The sequence below is a fragment of the Heloderma suspectum genome, chromosome 11 (genome assembly GCF_057233095.1).
Source record: "Heloderma suspectum isolate Gila_16-S chromosome 11, 16-S_ref, whole genome shotgun sequence".
NCBI classification, from domain to species: Eukaryota; Metazoa; Chordata; class Lepidosauria; order Squamata; family Helodermatidae; genus Heloderma; species Heloderma suspectum.
In genome coordinates, this window is record NC_139468.1 from 43,614,294 (window position 1) to 43,629,453 (window position 15,160).

Here is a 15,160-nt window from a genome sequence, read left to right on the forward strand (position 1 = left end):
TCTCATTCAAATCTTCACCAAGGTTGGCCGTAGAATCCCTGTCCAAATGTCTGGAGACGGTGAGTGGCTGGATGGGGAGGAATAGGCTGAAGCTGAACCCTGACAAGACCGAGGTACTTTTGGTGGGAGACTGGGATGTTGACCTGGTGTTGAATGGGGTACGGCTACCCTTGAAAGACCAGGTCCGCAGCCTGGGGGTCATTTTGGACTCCCAGCTGTCCATGGAGGCTCAGGTGTCAGCTGTGAGCCAGACAGTGCTGTATCAACTCCATCTGATATGGCGGCGGCGCCCCTTCCTTCCCGACCATCTGCTCCCATCGGTAGTACATGCCCTGGTCTCCTCTCGTTTAGACTACTGTAATGCGCTCTACATGGGGTTACCCTTGAAGATGGTTCGGAAACTGCAGCTGGTACAAAATGCGGCGGCTCACCTGATTAAAGGCAGCCGCCGGCGAGATCACATCGCTCCAGTGCTGAAGGAGTTGCACTGGTTACCAGTTGTTTTCCAGGCCAAATTCAAGGTGTTGGTTTTGACCTTTAAAACCCTATATGGTTCCGGCCCAGCCTATCTTCAGGAGCGCCTCCAGCAGCACCAGACAGGCCGCTTAACAAGATCAGCCTCGGATGGCCTTCTCTCTGTCCCATCAGCCAGGACAGCTAGACTGGTGGGGACGAGGGAGAGGGCCTTTTCTGTGGTGGCCCCCACTCTGTGGAACACCCTCCCTAGGGAACTCCGTCATGCCCCCTCTTTAATGAGCTTCCGTCATGCATTAAAAACGTTGTTGTTCAGGCAGGCATTTGGGGTGGGTTAGGGTATTTTAGAAAATGTTTTTATTGTAGAATTTTACTGTTTTGAACTGTTTTTATTGTATGTTGTACATCGCCCAGAGTGGCTGGGTGACCAGCCAGATGGGCGATTAATAAATTTAATAATAAATAAATAAAAATAAATAAAGGACCTGGCAATTTCCATGGGAAGCCAATCTTAATAGCAGGATAAAAGCCCAGTGTGAAGAAGCTCAAAGTCACTTAATTTTCTGTGCAATGGGAGTTGTTGGTAGAACAGAGAATGTGTGTCCAAAGAAGTGTTTGCGCATGCTCCCCCTCCTGCCGTATAAACAAAAAGTCAAAATGTGAAAGTGGGTCCCATGTTGCAGGTGGGGAATTAGAGGTGGGTCTCAGGTCTGGACAGGCTGAAGACCACTGGTTTAAAGGTTGTATACATTGTCCCCCAAACGTTTAAAGCACCTTAAAGTACAGGGACACAGATAAATGCTGCCATGTTAGAGAAAGAAATGCTTCTTGGTGGGGGAATTTGAGAGCAAGGGGGGACTCCCCCCACCTTTGCCCTGGTCCTGCATTCTTGCCACTGCCTGACGTCTCCACACCAAGCCGGCCAGACGGGGGCTGCCTGGGCAAGCGGCATGGAGCCCTGGACTCTTGGCTCTCCTCCTCTGCTTCATGCAGCGCCGGCAAGTCGCATAGCCAGGATCTGCGCCATCTTGCAATGGTCCCACACTATGTGGGAGGCAACCCAGGCGCTCTGCAAGCTGGGTGCGCACCCGGGGGGCGGCTCTTGGCACCAGCGGCTGTGCCGGCTGCTCTCCACTGCTCTGGCCAAGAGCGCTGCCACTCTTTCAGTGTGATTGGCAGCTCTAGCTTCTAAAGACAAGACGACACCCCCCCTCCTTATATGGAGAGCTTGTTGCAGCTTGCAGACCTGCGCACTGCTCCTGTTTGCACCAGATCACTAAGGGAGCTTCAGGGGGTTTCAATTTGGTTTGGTCCACTTTGGAGGACCCCCACTTCAACACAGACATCTCCTGCATCTCTCTGAAACAGCCCACTTCGGTGCTGGATTGGGAATGTTTTTATCCGAATCTGCTGCAGACCTCTAGTGACGAAGGGCCCCCATGGCGTGCCACCCATGGGTGGGGTCTGCATTTGGAAACATCAGGAGCTGGGAGCTCTTTGGGTCTTCGGCCCCGCCGAGCGACGTGCCCTCGGCGGAGTCAGGCGACTGGCGTGTCTAGCAGGGACTACTTCTTGCAGGAGCACCTGCCTTAATCGGTGGCCCTTGACCTGCCCAGCCCATGCTTGGGGAGTTTGAGAACCCCAGGGCAGCTCAGGATCACCTGACATGGATTGGGTCTGCCTGAGCTGTGAAGAGGAGGTTGTCCTCTGCCATGCTCTTGCCTTGGGCATTTAAAATGCACGGTGACCCCTGGGGATTCTTAGAGAACACAAGACATCAGGATCAGCCCCACTGGCTGCTTGTCTGCTCTGGTGAGCAGAGAGAGGGTGGCGGTGCTGGGTAGTGGGCCTGGGACCTTCCCCACGCAAAGCACATGTTCGGCTCCCAACCCGCAGCCTCTCCCCACATTCAGTCTCTGTCAACTTTGCTAGGTGCTGGCCTTCAGACAGCCACAGCCTCTGCTCTCCATCAGAGGGGCATAATAGTATTGGCCTACATCTCAGGGCTCTGGTAAGGAGTGCTGAGATTTTTCCCAGGCTGCAGGCTGCCCTTAATCCCCCGTGGTATGCCAGGTACTTCCCACGAGGCTACAAGCAACTTCTAAAGTGTGGTTCAGAGGTTCGAATGGCATTTGAATGAAACCAGAGGCCTGCAGCCAAATATGTGGGTGGCTATTTCAGGTGGAGCGAAGAGCTTCAGCCTTCCTCACTGCTCTGCTCTCCCCTGGACTGGTCACCTGTTCAGGTCTTGCTGAAACTCTAAAGGGTTGATGTCTTCTTAGGAATGTGAACTGAAAGTCATGTGATGCTTTTGGTAGCAGCAGTTAGAGCTTTTTCTCTCTGTCAGTTGTATCAGTAGAAATATATGCTCCATTTGTTTGTCTTGCTTATGTTTGATATAAAATAAGAGAAAAAGAGAAAGCCTCCAGTGTCCTAATTTCCAAGGAAGCTGTTCTGCTGGATCTGGCCTGCAGCAGGTCTCTCCCAGCCACCGTCTCCTACTCCTCATCCCCTCTGCTTCTCTCTCCCTGCTCCCCCTCCCAGCTTTAGAGCATCTCAGGCAGCGGTTGCCAGAGTCCCCCCCAGGTGTCCCCTGAGGATTGTTCCGCTGATCCCAAAGGTCCATCACCAACCCCTTAATGCATCGCTGTATCAATGGAAACTGCTTGCTGGATTTACAACCCACATTCCTTGCCTGTCTGACTTCCCACAGAGCTCTGTGTCAACAAACCCACCACAGACAGCCCCTCCTCCCTGGTTGCTTTCTGATTATCCACAATTTGGGGGTTCTCCCCAGGCCTTCCTAGCAAAAAAGCCTGCCCCACATTCTTCATTCTTGCTGCCTCCCTCTTGAAAACCTGCACATCCAGCATGGCTCATATTCTCAGGTCTGCACACATTTGCAAAGTCATTGTTCACCCTGAGATAGAATAGATTTATTAGCAAGAGGTAATCAGGAAACATATATTTTTACAAAAATGGAAATTTTCTTTTCCCAAACAAGCTGTAAGTTGAAATATTTTAGGTCTTGAAATAGAATTCTCATACCAGTGGGTATTGCTTAGAGCAAAAGATTTCTAGTTTCAGTTACTGTGGAGCATGCCTGCCACTCAAAAATTTACCTGGGTTTGTTTACTGTACAATGTAAAAAATACATGATAGTATTCACAGAATAAGCACTACATTACTATATTCCTGCTAGCAAGTGGTTAGACAGGATTACAGTATATGTAATAAAAACACTGTCATTTCCCCCCTCTAATTCTACATTATTGTTATGAAGAAGTGTCACTGTGTCTACAGACAGAGCATATTGACAGAATCCTCCCAGGAGGGCAATGCAGAAGAAATAACCCATGAGATGGTTTGTCTCCCCCTCAGGTCTGGCCCAAGATATTTTGGTTTCTGGGGCAGAAAACCGACATGGTGTCCCACACCCCACCCCACCCCGCCCTGCCCCGCCCCGCGTTCATGAGAGGCAGAGAGCACCAGGGAGCATCCTGCACGAGCCCTTCTGCAAAGAGCAGGAGCTGCACCAGCGCACGACTCCCACAGATTGTGCCCATCTGTTCATCTTCTGCTCTGCCATCAAATATCTCCCACCCCACCTTGGCTTGACAGAAGCGTCACCCCCTAGATGTCTCCTATGCTTCTCCTTGACTGTGGGCAGCCAAAGGGCTCAAATATCTGCTGACAAGCCATGGGGCAGAGTCACCTTCAAAGTCAACAGAGGCCCCCTCAGAAAGCGGCGGCAAGCAGCCTGGCAAGGCCCCCTTGCTCTCTTTCTGAAGGCTGCCTGGGCTCAGGGGCTCCCTGGGGGTCTGCCTGGGGCTTCTGTCCTCTCTGAGATCTACTTTTTCTTTTTTAAATGGGAAGTGTTACAAATTGATCAAGAACAACAGTTAAAAAGGACCTGATTTGGGGTGTGTGCATGTGCTCAATTTACCCTGGCTAAATGGAACATCGTGCCCGAATTGCAAAGCCGGAGAAAACAATGGTTCCTCGAGTGAGAAGAGGAGCGTGAAGAAAGGCTCTCTGTGTGATATGGCACGAGCCCTCGTGGCTTTTCCTCTTGCCACCCACTCAATCCCTCCCCCCCAACCCAGCGCAAAGAATCAACAACAAAGAGAACATCGCTTAATATAAACCAGGACCACAGTCAACAAAGTGGTCTATGCCAGACTCCTTGGGACAACACAAGGACTGCTAGTCAAGTTCTAAGAACAAAGAGAGCAGGGGCGGTTTTCTTGGAGAAGCACATATTAGGAAGTCAACCGAGGATTCTCAAAAGAAACAAACAGCTGCTATCTACATGGTGTACATTGCAGGATCCAAAGGCAGCTGCTCTGGACTCAGGTGGGCAGCTTGGGCTCTATTTGGAGAGATGCCTCATAAAGACCCTCCTCATCCATCACAAATGATTGGTCTAGGAGGTACTGGGTGACCTAGAAGAGAAACAAAATCCATGGGGTAAAGTCTTTCAAAACAAGGCCTCAACTCTGCTCTCCCTGAAGCTAAGGGCAAAGCAGGGGGTGTGGGGGGTGCGATCTGATGACCGCAAACTGCTTTGTCCGTATGATGGACAAAACAATGCCTGAGCACGCAGAGTCTGGGATGTGACAAGGCAATGTTCCTTTTCATGGTCCTTATTCTATCTCTGTATGGGAGCTGATTTTTAAAAATGGCTCTTTGTTTCAGAGATCTCTCTAGGACATTTGGAAAGGGAGACCCAACAGAGTTTGTGAAGAAAATACATCACTCCCACCCACCCAAAGGAAGGAAGCTAATTTGGGTGGCGGCGGGGTGGTTTGGCATGCATGGTGCCTCTCTGGGAGTTAATGTCGGGGTAATGGATCTGCCAACAAAAAGGGGAACCCCACAAGGAATACTACAAAGCCAAAAGCAAAAGGGTTGACAAAAAGGATATCTTATTCAGCAAAAGAAACAATTTCCAATGTGTTTTGGACCACATGCAGGTCCCAAACTTCAAAACCTAAAGAAACAGAGACTTAAAGCATACAAACTATGTACAAACATTTACATTCCTTAGAGATAAACTGACTGACTTAGTATAATGCAACAGCTGCTGTTTTCTCTTCAGACACCAGTCTCCTATGCTGTGTCAGATCTGGGAGAAGAAAGTAGGCATTTCAGTATGCAAAACCTGATGAGAAACTGCTGTATTTCAAAGGAGCCTTGCAAGGTCGAGAGGCTCATTTAGGACAAAATGAGTGATTGTATTCAGCCTCAAGATCCCTTTCTTGGCTTCCCTTTCTAGAAGAGTTCTTTCTGTCCATTTACAAATTGTCTCTATTGCCCAGAATGAAAAGTCCCTTACTCTCTGGGATTTCTCATTCCAGTGTTGGACTAATGGTGCTCCCACAATTCCACATTTGATACTACTGATATGTTTTCCTGTTCTAAGGTTAAGATTTCTTGTAGTTTTTCCTATATGCAATTTGTTACAGGGTGAATGTATAGCACACACCACAGACTTACTCTTACATGTTGTGAAATCTCTCAGCATCTACTCTTTCCAATCTATGGGATTCACAGACTGTTTCAGTCTTAGACAATATTCACCGTATTTACAGCATCCACAAGGAAAAAGTTCTACTGGAAGTCTGGCTCCAGGTAAGAAGGCCATTCCTGTTTGGCATTGGTGTTTTTCTTTTCTCATGTGTCGCTCCTGACTACCCCTATATTCCCCTATGTTCCTGGCTCCTTTATAAGCTATGTACGGTTTTTCTTTGCAACAAGCGATGCCTTTACCAAATGCCAGTATTTGTTAATGGATTGTCTTAAAGAGACACTGATGTTATTAAAAGGTAATCTACCTACCGTTCCATTACTGGAGCTCGTTTGTTTGGGTGACAGTAGAGAACTTCTACTTGCGTTACGCATAAAACATCTCTTTGTCTACACCTTTTGCTTTCTGTCATTCCTTGTGGCTTTGCGTTTCTGTGGCTGCTTCACCATGGACTGCGTACTTAAATGCCTAGTTTCTTCTTTGAGATCTGACATAGCCTAGGAGACCAGAGTCTGAAGCTCAAACAATACTTGTTACATTACGCTAAGTAAGTCAGTTTGCCTCCAAGATCTGAATACATAGTTTGTACACTCTGAGCCTCTCTTTCTTTAGATTTTGAAGTTTTTATCATCTTTGCATTGTGATATACAATTGTATCACCGATGTGGTATATACCATTGAATGCAGGGCATATTTAAAGTCTATAAACATTGTATCTTGTTTTTTAGATTTCCTTGAAGAAGGACCTGCATGTGGTCTGAAACAGGTTGGAGTCTTCTTTCGTAATGGATCTGCCACCTGACAGGAGCAGTGGCACTGCTGGGCCTGGGGGTCTCCGACCCTAGATCTCTTCCTCAGAGTGTCCATTAATTGCCATATAGGGGGAAGTTTTCAAGGGGGATTGCAGCAGGGGAGAGAAGGGTTACTCCCTCCTCCCTACATGCTGCAATACGTCTCCCACCCCCACCCCCCTGGCAAGGCAATTAAGCTTAAGAAAAAATCTTCCCATGGATGCTTTACTGTGGGCGGGGGGGGGGGGGATTTCCAGGGGGATCACAGTTGGGGAGGGAAGGGTTAACGTCCCCTTCCATGTGAACTGTGCCCTCCCCCAATTCTCTCTCTGCATGGCAATTAAACTTAGAAAAACCTTCCTCTGCAGCCAATGGAAAGACTGGGGCCTGAATCTTTGAAGTTCCTAGAAATGCTTCTGTTGCAGATGCTGCTTGCTTCCACCTATCCTCTGCGTGTACATTTGTAAATAAACCCCAAATTACAGAACAACGCAGGTCTCCAGCAGGTCCTCCTCCAAAGGGAGCCAACCTCAGAGAGTGCTGCCCCTGGAAGTGGAGAACACGTCGTGCTCCCCCTCCCAAGGAACATCCCAGGAGGCATGTGCACAAGCTCACCTTGCACGACACCCAGATATCCTCCCATGGAAGTGACCATGAGCCCTCTAGGCTTCTCTAGGGTCAGGTTGTTTCTGTCAAGCTTCAGGCATCATGTTAGCCCAGCCCTCTGGAATGAGCTTTCAGCAGACAGGTACCCTCACCTCCGTGTGATGGATGCAGCAAAGTCAGATCCCGCAAGGGCTGTGGGGAACTTACCTTTGCCTGATGCTCTATTTTGTAGGCTGTTTGCTGAAACTGCCTGATCTCTCGGATGATATGGGAAATCTGTGCAGAAGAGAAAACAGATCAGTGCTTATATCAAAGGGAAAAACACCTGTGAAGGGAAAGGGAGGGTTGGGAGCACTCAGGCACTTGACGCCCTTGAATTTTTCAGGCTCTTCTTGGCAGCTCATCAGGCTGACGGGCCCTTTTTAAGGCGTGCCCTTTATTCCTGCCAAAAGACAGAACTGTGCAGGGAAGCTCACCATCCTCATTTTGGAGAAATTCACGAGGCCGTCCTCAGTGTAATTGGGGGTGCCCTCTTCTATGAATGCCAGGTCTGTTAGATACATCCCCAGGTAAGGGACACAGGGTGGATCACAACTGAGGGGAGGAAAAAAGGTGGATTTCACATGAGGATGCAATGGAGAAAGTGCAGAAAGAAACTCTCAGGCTGATTCTGGAAGCTTTCTGGAAAGTTTTCTCTTAGGCCACATTCACACAGGAACTTCGCTGAATGACAGATTACAGGGCTGGCCCAAAACATTTTGCTGTCTGAGGCAAGGGCAAGATGTCACCTCCCTCCTCCACCCTCTCACACATGGCATATACACCACTGTCCTTTTGAACTGTGGTGCTGGAGAAGACTCTTACGAGTCCCCTGGACTGCAAGGAGGTCAAATCAGTCCATCCTAAAGGAAATCAACCCTGAGTGCTCATTGGAAGGACAGATCCTGAAGCTGAAGCTCAAATATTTTGGCCACCTAATGCGAAGAGAAAACTCTCTGGAAAAGACCCTGATGCTGGGAAAGACTAAAGGCAAAAGGAGAAGGGGACGGCAGAGGATGAGATGGCTAGATAGCATCACCGATGCAATGAATATGGACTTGAGCATGCTCCGGGAGAGAGCGGAGGACAGGAAGGCCTGGCGTGCTGTGGTCCATGGGGTCACGAAGAGTCGGACACGACTTAACGACTGAACAACAACAAGAGAATCTGCTGCCTGATGCAGCCACCTCTGCCTAATGATAGGACCAGCCCTGATCAAGTACCACAGGCAGAGCTTTTATGTCACCTCATACCACCTCTGGTACTTCTTGCTGTCGGTTGGTTTACAGGTTTCCGCTGCAAATAATTGTGAGAAGATGTTCCCCATGCAAATGAGCACCTAGGCTTGCAGCCTGCTGTCTTCTGGAGTTCCGTGTCTCCACGATTGTTTGGATCTGTGGCTGCCGAGCCCTTCCCTCCTGATCTATGAGAGGACAGCCCCCTTCCCTAGAGCAGTTCCATGCCTTGCTGAGCTTGATTCCCCCATGATCCCAGGGAAGTGCAAAGGAAGATGAGCTTCTTTAACGAGCTTCCGCCACGCACTAAAAACGTGGTTGTTCAGGCAGGCATGTGGGGTTGGTTAGGGTAATTTTAGAAATGTGATGTTTTTAATGTTGAATTTTATTGTTTTGAACTGTTTTTAATGTTGTACATCGCCCAGAGTGGCTGGGTGACCAGCCAGATGGGCAATTAATAAAGTTAGTTAGTTAGTTAGTTAGTTAGTTAGTTAGTTAGTTAGTTAGAAAGAAAGAAAGAAAGAAAGAAAGAAAGAAAGAAAGAACGAACGAACCTGGAGGAAAGCTGTTGCCCAGCTATACAGCATGCAGCCAGGCCGGCCTCTGTCTGGGCTGCTTGCCAGCCAGAGCACCTCCTCCCCTAGTCCAAGCCCAGCCCCGCTTGAGAGTAGGTGACTGGAGACAGCCAACAAGGTCCTTTCCTCCAGCCCCGCCTGCCAGACTGGTCCCTTTGCAGAGGAGGCACCGCTCTGGATGGCCTCGGAAGGGCTGCTTTTTGACTCCTGCTTTTCAGAGGCTTGGAGCAGGGAGGGCCGGCCTGCCCCAGGTCCCAGCAACCGTGGCCAGAACCACTGCAGGGGCAGGGCGGGGCGGGGTGCTGCAAGCTGCCCCAGGTGCTCTGCGCATGCCTCAAGTGCCATGCAGGGCCTTGCCTTTTGTGATCAAGACGGGATGGCAGCCACGGAGGGAGGGATTGTGCCCTGCCAGGAACTTACTTTTTCAGGGCTTCCCTCAAATTCTTAAACCGGCCCTCTGAAGACACCAGCCGTTGTAGCTTGTCAATCAGTGCTTTTGTCTGTAAAGAAGAGGGGTGATTTTATTAGCAAAGGGCAAAAGGCAACACATGAACATTTTAATGAACCACTGAAAATCAGGGCAAGGGGGCAAATTTTAATTGGCCATGGAAGCTCAGTTTAGCAGGAGAGCTACACAGAACTTGCAGCCCTACAGCCAGTTGGGCTGGAACAACCCATCACCATCACAGGGATTCACAAATAAACAAATGCAAACCCCTGACGGTTTGTTATGGCCATCTCCAGATCCCTGGTGAAACTGCCCAAAGGACACTGAGGCTCTGGCCACCTTTCGAGCTGCAAACCCTGAGGCTGGACTGGGACTCGAGTGTGGCTGACTCAGTTGAACTTCCCAGTTGGGAGGGAGAGGGGGACAGGTCCGTCTCGGGGCGTGGTAGGCACCAGCACGGCACGTGCCCAGCACCAGTCTGTCAGCAAAGAAAGAGGTGGGGGCTCTGAAGCGGCCCTGGCTGCCTCTGGACTCCTCAGGGGGAAGTTCCCGGGCAGAAGATGGGGGGAGGCAGAGGCACAGTGCGCACGGGGGGCCATGGGTGAGCAGCGCTGCTCGCTTGCTGGCGGCTGCAAAGAGTGCCCAAGCGAGCCTCTCCACGCCCACTCGGGGCCTTGTCTGCATGGACAGGTGCAGAGGTTGTCACCCCAGGGCTGGGCTACCCCGGTGGTCCAGGATACGTCGTGTATACAGCGGAGGGGTCTCAGAGTGTTCCAGCTGCACCCCCTTGCCAGCGCTCATGGTGGCTCCCAGTTCACTGTCTTTGAGATGTCAGGCTTGGCATTTTGGAAGCGCTGCTATGCTTAAAATATAAAAACAAAAAATGCAAAACCACATAATGGGAATTCAGTAACAAAACTGATACCTTATTTCCTGGTGTGGGTTGCCAACCCACAAAAAGCGACCTTTTGCAGCTCCATTTGGCATTAACAGCAACTGCTGAGTGGCTTACATGCCTTAATGGATGGACCATATTCCTATCTTGCTCTCAGGGCGGTTTCCTTGCTTTCCTCTTCGGCTTACTTCTGACTTTGTGCATTTGGTTTATTCTGCAGTGTGCCTCAATATGGATGCACAGACATACACAGGCACGCCTGGCCGGAGTTGAGTTCAGACTCCTGTATGCGCAGCCCGTTGCCCCAGTTTGCCTCCCCGTTAGGCGCCCTGAGAGCAGCTGAAGCGCAGCCGGCGCTCTTCCACATTCACACGGAAGCAGCGGTTCCACATAACGCTTCACATGGCACCACAGTCCTGCACGAGCAGGGGTTAGACGAGAAGGTCTGCGGCAGGGGTGGGAGGATCTCCAAATGTGTTGCACTTCACCTCCCAGCAGCCCCTGCCAGCAAGCCAATGATCAGGAATGCTGGGAGTTAAGAGTCCAAAACATCTGGAGGTCTATTTTCTGCCCACCCCTGGCCTGCAGGTCCCCCTCCAACTCTACGATTTTATTCCCAGAAAAGCCTCAGTAAGCCCACACGGATCACGCCGGCAGTTCCACTGCATGTTAATTTTTAAAAACAAAATCACTCTAACCCTATCTGAAAAGGGTGGGAGATAACACAGTAAACTCTGGAATACCGCAGGCTGGCAAGAAGGCCATCCGAATTCTCTGTCAAAACTGAGGATGGCACCTGGACTAAGCCACTAGCGCGGAGGCAATCCCAGGCACAGCGGGTCCAGCGGCACTTTGCAGACAAGCCTGTGCAACGGCTGACCGCCGGCCTTTTCTCTCAGGAGGAGCAGTAGCTTCGGGGAGGGGCTACTTCAGGTGGAAAGTGCCTGCGAGGAGTGAGAGGAATGTGGAACACCCCCCGATTCTCCTGGGCAAATGCTCCCCCTTCACTCATATTGTCCTGATAAATGAAAGCTTGGGGGTGCAAGGCTGCTGTAGCCTGATGCAGCTCCACGCTGAGGCACTCCTTGAACACGCAAGATGAGTGGCTGAAGTGTGCTTAGATCCAGCGGTCCAGTAAAACAAGAACTTGGGAAACATAAAATATGAAAAGCCAATGCCACCAAACCCCAACACAGCAACACTGAACTACGAAAGCCCAGGGGTGGCTGGACAGTGCTGGGCTTGTTTCTTGAGCACCCACCTGCTTGGACACCTTCATCCATGTTTTCTTCAGGCGGAAGATGGCGCTGCGGTTGAAGGCCGAGGAGATCTCCAGCACAGCGTTGTAGTTGTGCAGGCACCGGCAGATATCGGCCACAGCCACCCACTTCTCAATGGCGCTTGCCCTCGCAGCAGTATCCTCATTATGGAGGATTTCGGAGGCTATTAGATTGCTGATCTGTGGGGGAGGGGAATACACCCAACAGCCCTTGGAACTGCCTGCATGCAGCATCAATGGATCCTGTAGACCTTGGCTCAGACATGGCAGAGGGAGTGGGAGAGACCAGAACACCTTCATGAAGGGGTCTCGGCGGGGCTGGCAGGACAGCACTGTTCCTTGAGCATCCCCAGGAGGAGAAAATGGGCACCATGCCCAGGCAGGGCTCCAAGTGAACACTGGAGCCCCACAGAAGCTTTTCATTATGGAAAATCAAGTTTTCTCATCAGCTTCTCATCTTACTTGTAAAGCACCCACAAATGCTACGTGCAGTACATTAAAAAGACAACTGGAGCATATATGATAAAAGTATACTCCTTTCTCACTCGCGCTCCTTACTGTGCTAAAGGGTTCTTCCAGCGTAACATTGGCCTTTGTGTGCAGAACTGTTTCTGATGGGAGAAACCATATTGAATGGGACTGGGTCTAAGCTGATCCCAAGCCTCATAGGTCCTAACCAGCACTTTGAATTCTGCCTGGAAACAGACTGGAAACGGCCAGTGAAGCTGCTGTAACCAGGCAGCCACGTGCTACCTGTAATTGGCCCCGGCCAGGAGTCTGGCCGCAGCATTCTGGGCCGGCTGAAGTTTCTGAACATTTTTCAAAGGCAGCCCTGTGCGCAGTGTGTTACTGTAGTCCAAATGGGATGTAACTATGGCCTGTGTGACCGTGGCCAGATCTGACATCTCCAGGAACAGGTGGAGCTGATGCCCTAGCCCCAGCTGTGCAAACACAGTCCTGGCCGCCACCAAGACCTGAGCATCCAGGCTCCGGGCCAAGTCCAGGGGTACGCCCAAACTGTGAGCACAGGTTGAATCCCTATTCCTTGATCTGCCTTTCGACTAACCAGGAGCCGCGGAGACTCCAGCACCAACCCTGAGACCACCTTGGCTAGCTCAGGAAGGGAAACTGTTGAGCTGTGGGGCGGGCAGTGCACTAACAGCATCCCTATCCTGTTCTGAACTCCCACTTTCAGATACACACACTTGAAACTGGGAGACTGCAGGACGGGACACCTGGACAGGGGGATAGAATCACGACAGACCAGTGGGACTCCGCCCCCCTGCCCCCCAGGTCTTGCCTGCTGCAACACGGAGAACCCAGGTGGGCAAAGCTGGGAGAGATTTACTTCCCCAGCCTCATCCAACCAGGACTCTGTGCTACAGGCCAGGTCAGTACGCTCATCCAGGATCAGACCCTGTTTTCCATCCACTGCCCTAGCCCATGCACAGTCATATTCACTTTGAATCTTCCACCACCTCTGTTCTAGACCTGGCTGTTTCAGCTCTCCAGAATACCAAGGGGCTGATATGACTGTAAAGTTTGGCTGAGGAGTTTGAGGGACAATTGTATTGATAGCTGTGGTCTCCTCCCAATTCCAGGAGGTGAGCAGGTCCTCAGCAGTACCATGGGCCAATTCTGTGGGGAAACTCCCCCAACGACACTTCTGCATCCATAAATTGCTGAAGGTGGACCATTAACATTTTTCCTCCACTACTGCAATGGATGACATTAGCTTGCAATCCAAACCTGACCAGATCGTGATCACAGGCTCCCTCCCTCACAGAAAACCTTTCCTCAACATGTGTCCTGCCGCATGCACTGGGCTAGATGGAACAACGCCATCACCGCATGGAAGAGCCCGCAGGCTCACTCAAAGAACATCCTTTCCTGGGCATCCACCTTTCCCGTCACATGGCACCACTCTCACCCTTCACTATGTCGCAACTGCGCAGCACTGAGGCTTCGAGTTAGCTTCTGCTGCAATACACTTGCGATTTGCTGCAGGCTTCCCCAACAGACTCCAGCGTGCCCTTTTTTTGCCATTATATTTTAATGCGCAGCTGGGCAGGCCCGTGAGCATGGGGGTGCAGCACTTCAGTGGCTGTTTTGTATTTTAGGGGTTCTGTCGTGTCTGTCCGTCCCTCCTTAGGTAAAAAGTGGGTGTTCTGTGCTCCTGCATTTCCACGCCAACTGTTTGGCAGTTCCCCAGCCTGAGACTCTCGCGATGGTTCGCACTCACAAGGCGTGATAGGTATGTGCTTACCCATCGCTCCAAAATGGTGGCCAGAGCGAAGCTGGTCCTCCCCCAAGACCCCCCGGCCCTTGGGCACTAAGTCCAAAAGCAACTATTGCAAAGCTGCAAAAATGTGTGAAAGTGTGATTAAATTAATGAAACTGCCTCTGTAACTGCGCAGCCGTGAAGGGACAGGGGGAGTAAAGGGGCATCACAGTGTGACGCAAGCGCTACGCACGCCTACAACACATCCACCACAAAATGTGAAGTCGGTTTGGGGAAGAGACAGACAGCACGCAACAGAGGGAAACCTGCAGCAAGCCAGAAACATCGCAGCCAAATGCCTCCTTGGAAATCCGCATTTTCTGGGAGAACACCATGGATGGCTGTGAAGTGGCGACTGCGTCATATGTCCCGAAGGATCTCGACTCGCAGCCTCCCCGGAGTAAAAGACTCGTGCAACTGGGGCCCCGGTGGCCTGCTGGACTCTCATTGTGAGATTGTTGCTGCCACCCACTGGACATTTAAAGCAATACAATAAAATATATTTGGGAGGTATTGAGGTGCGACCCTGCGGGAGACCGGCTTGGCCAGATGGGCGCCACTCCAGCGGATGCCAATGCCTTTCCACTGTTTCATTTCCAGGAGCCCCTTTGAAATCCTGCCAATGGGTTGACCGCATTCCTTCTGCAAAGGAGAGCAACCCTAGCCTCCTGCTGGGGGCTGGGCAGGCCGGAGAAGAGGAGCCTCTCGCTGCTGCGCGGTCCTGTAGCGACTGGGCCCCGCAGGGCTGCCCGCCGCCCAAACCCGGCCCACTGGGGCCGAACTCACGTCGTTGAAGTGCTTGGTGTTCTCCAGGATGCAGGGAGTCCTCGCGTTCTTTTCGAGCTTCATCCACCCTTGCCCAAAGAACTCCCTGTGCATGAGAAGTGTCAGGATCAGCTCAGCCTCCTCTGCACGCTCCCTCTGGGTGCCCCTGCCGCTCTGCCCTGCCTCGCACATGGCCTGCACAGGGGAAGGGGCCCTCCTGCATGGGCTGAGCAGGCCTCCGC

General features: G+C 51.2%; 1 protein-coding gene across 1 annotated transcript in view; it reads right to left on the minus strand.

Annotated features, from left to right (window-relative positions):
- Positions 1-3,390: 3,390 nt before the first annotated feature.
- The window catches only part of RASGRF1 (Ras protein specific guanine nucleotide releasing factor 1), an 87,112-nt gene continuing 75,342 nt past the window's right edge, over positions 3,391-15,160 (minus strand). Inside the window, exons 20-25 of the mRNA XM_084817690.1 lie at positions 14,940-15,024; positions 11,855-12,052; positions 9,671-9,750; positions 7,878-7,995; positions 7,609-7,677; positions 3,391-4,919 (exon numbers count right to left, since the gene is read on the minus strand). Of these exons, the coding sequence (XP_084673816.1) occupies positions 4,827-4,919; positions 7,609-7,677; positions 7,878-7,995; positions 9,671-9,750; positions 11,855-12,052; positions 14,940-15,024 (643 nt within the window). The 3' untranslated portion in view covers positions 3,391-4,826. The remainder of the gene's footprint in view (positions 4,920-7,608; positions 7,678-7,877; positions 7,996-9,670; positions 9,751-11,854; positions 12,053-14,939; positions 15,025-15,160) is intronic.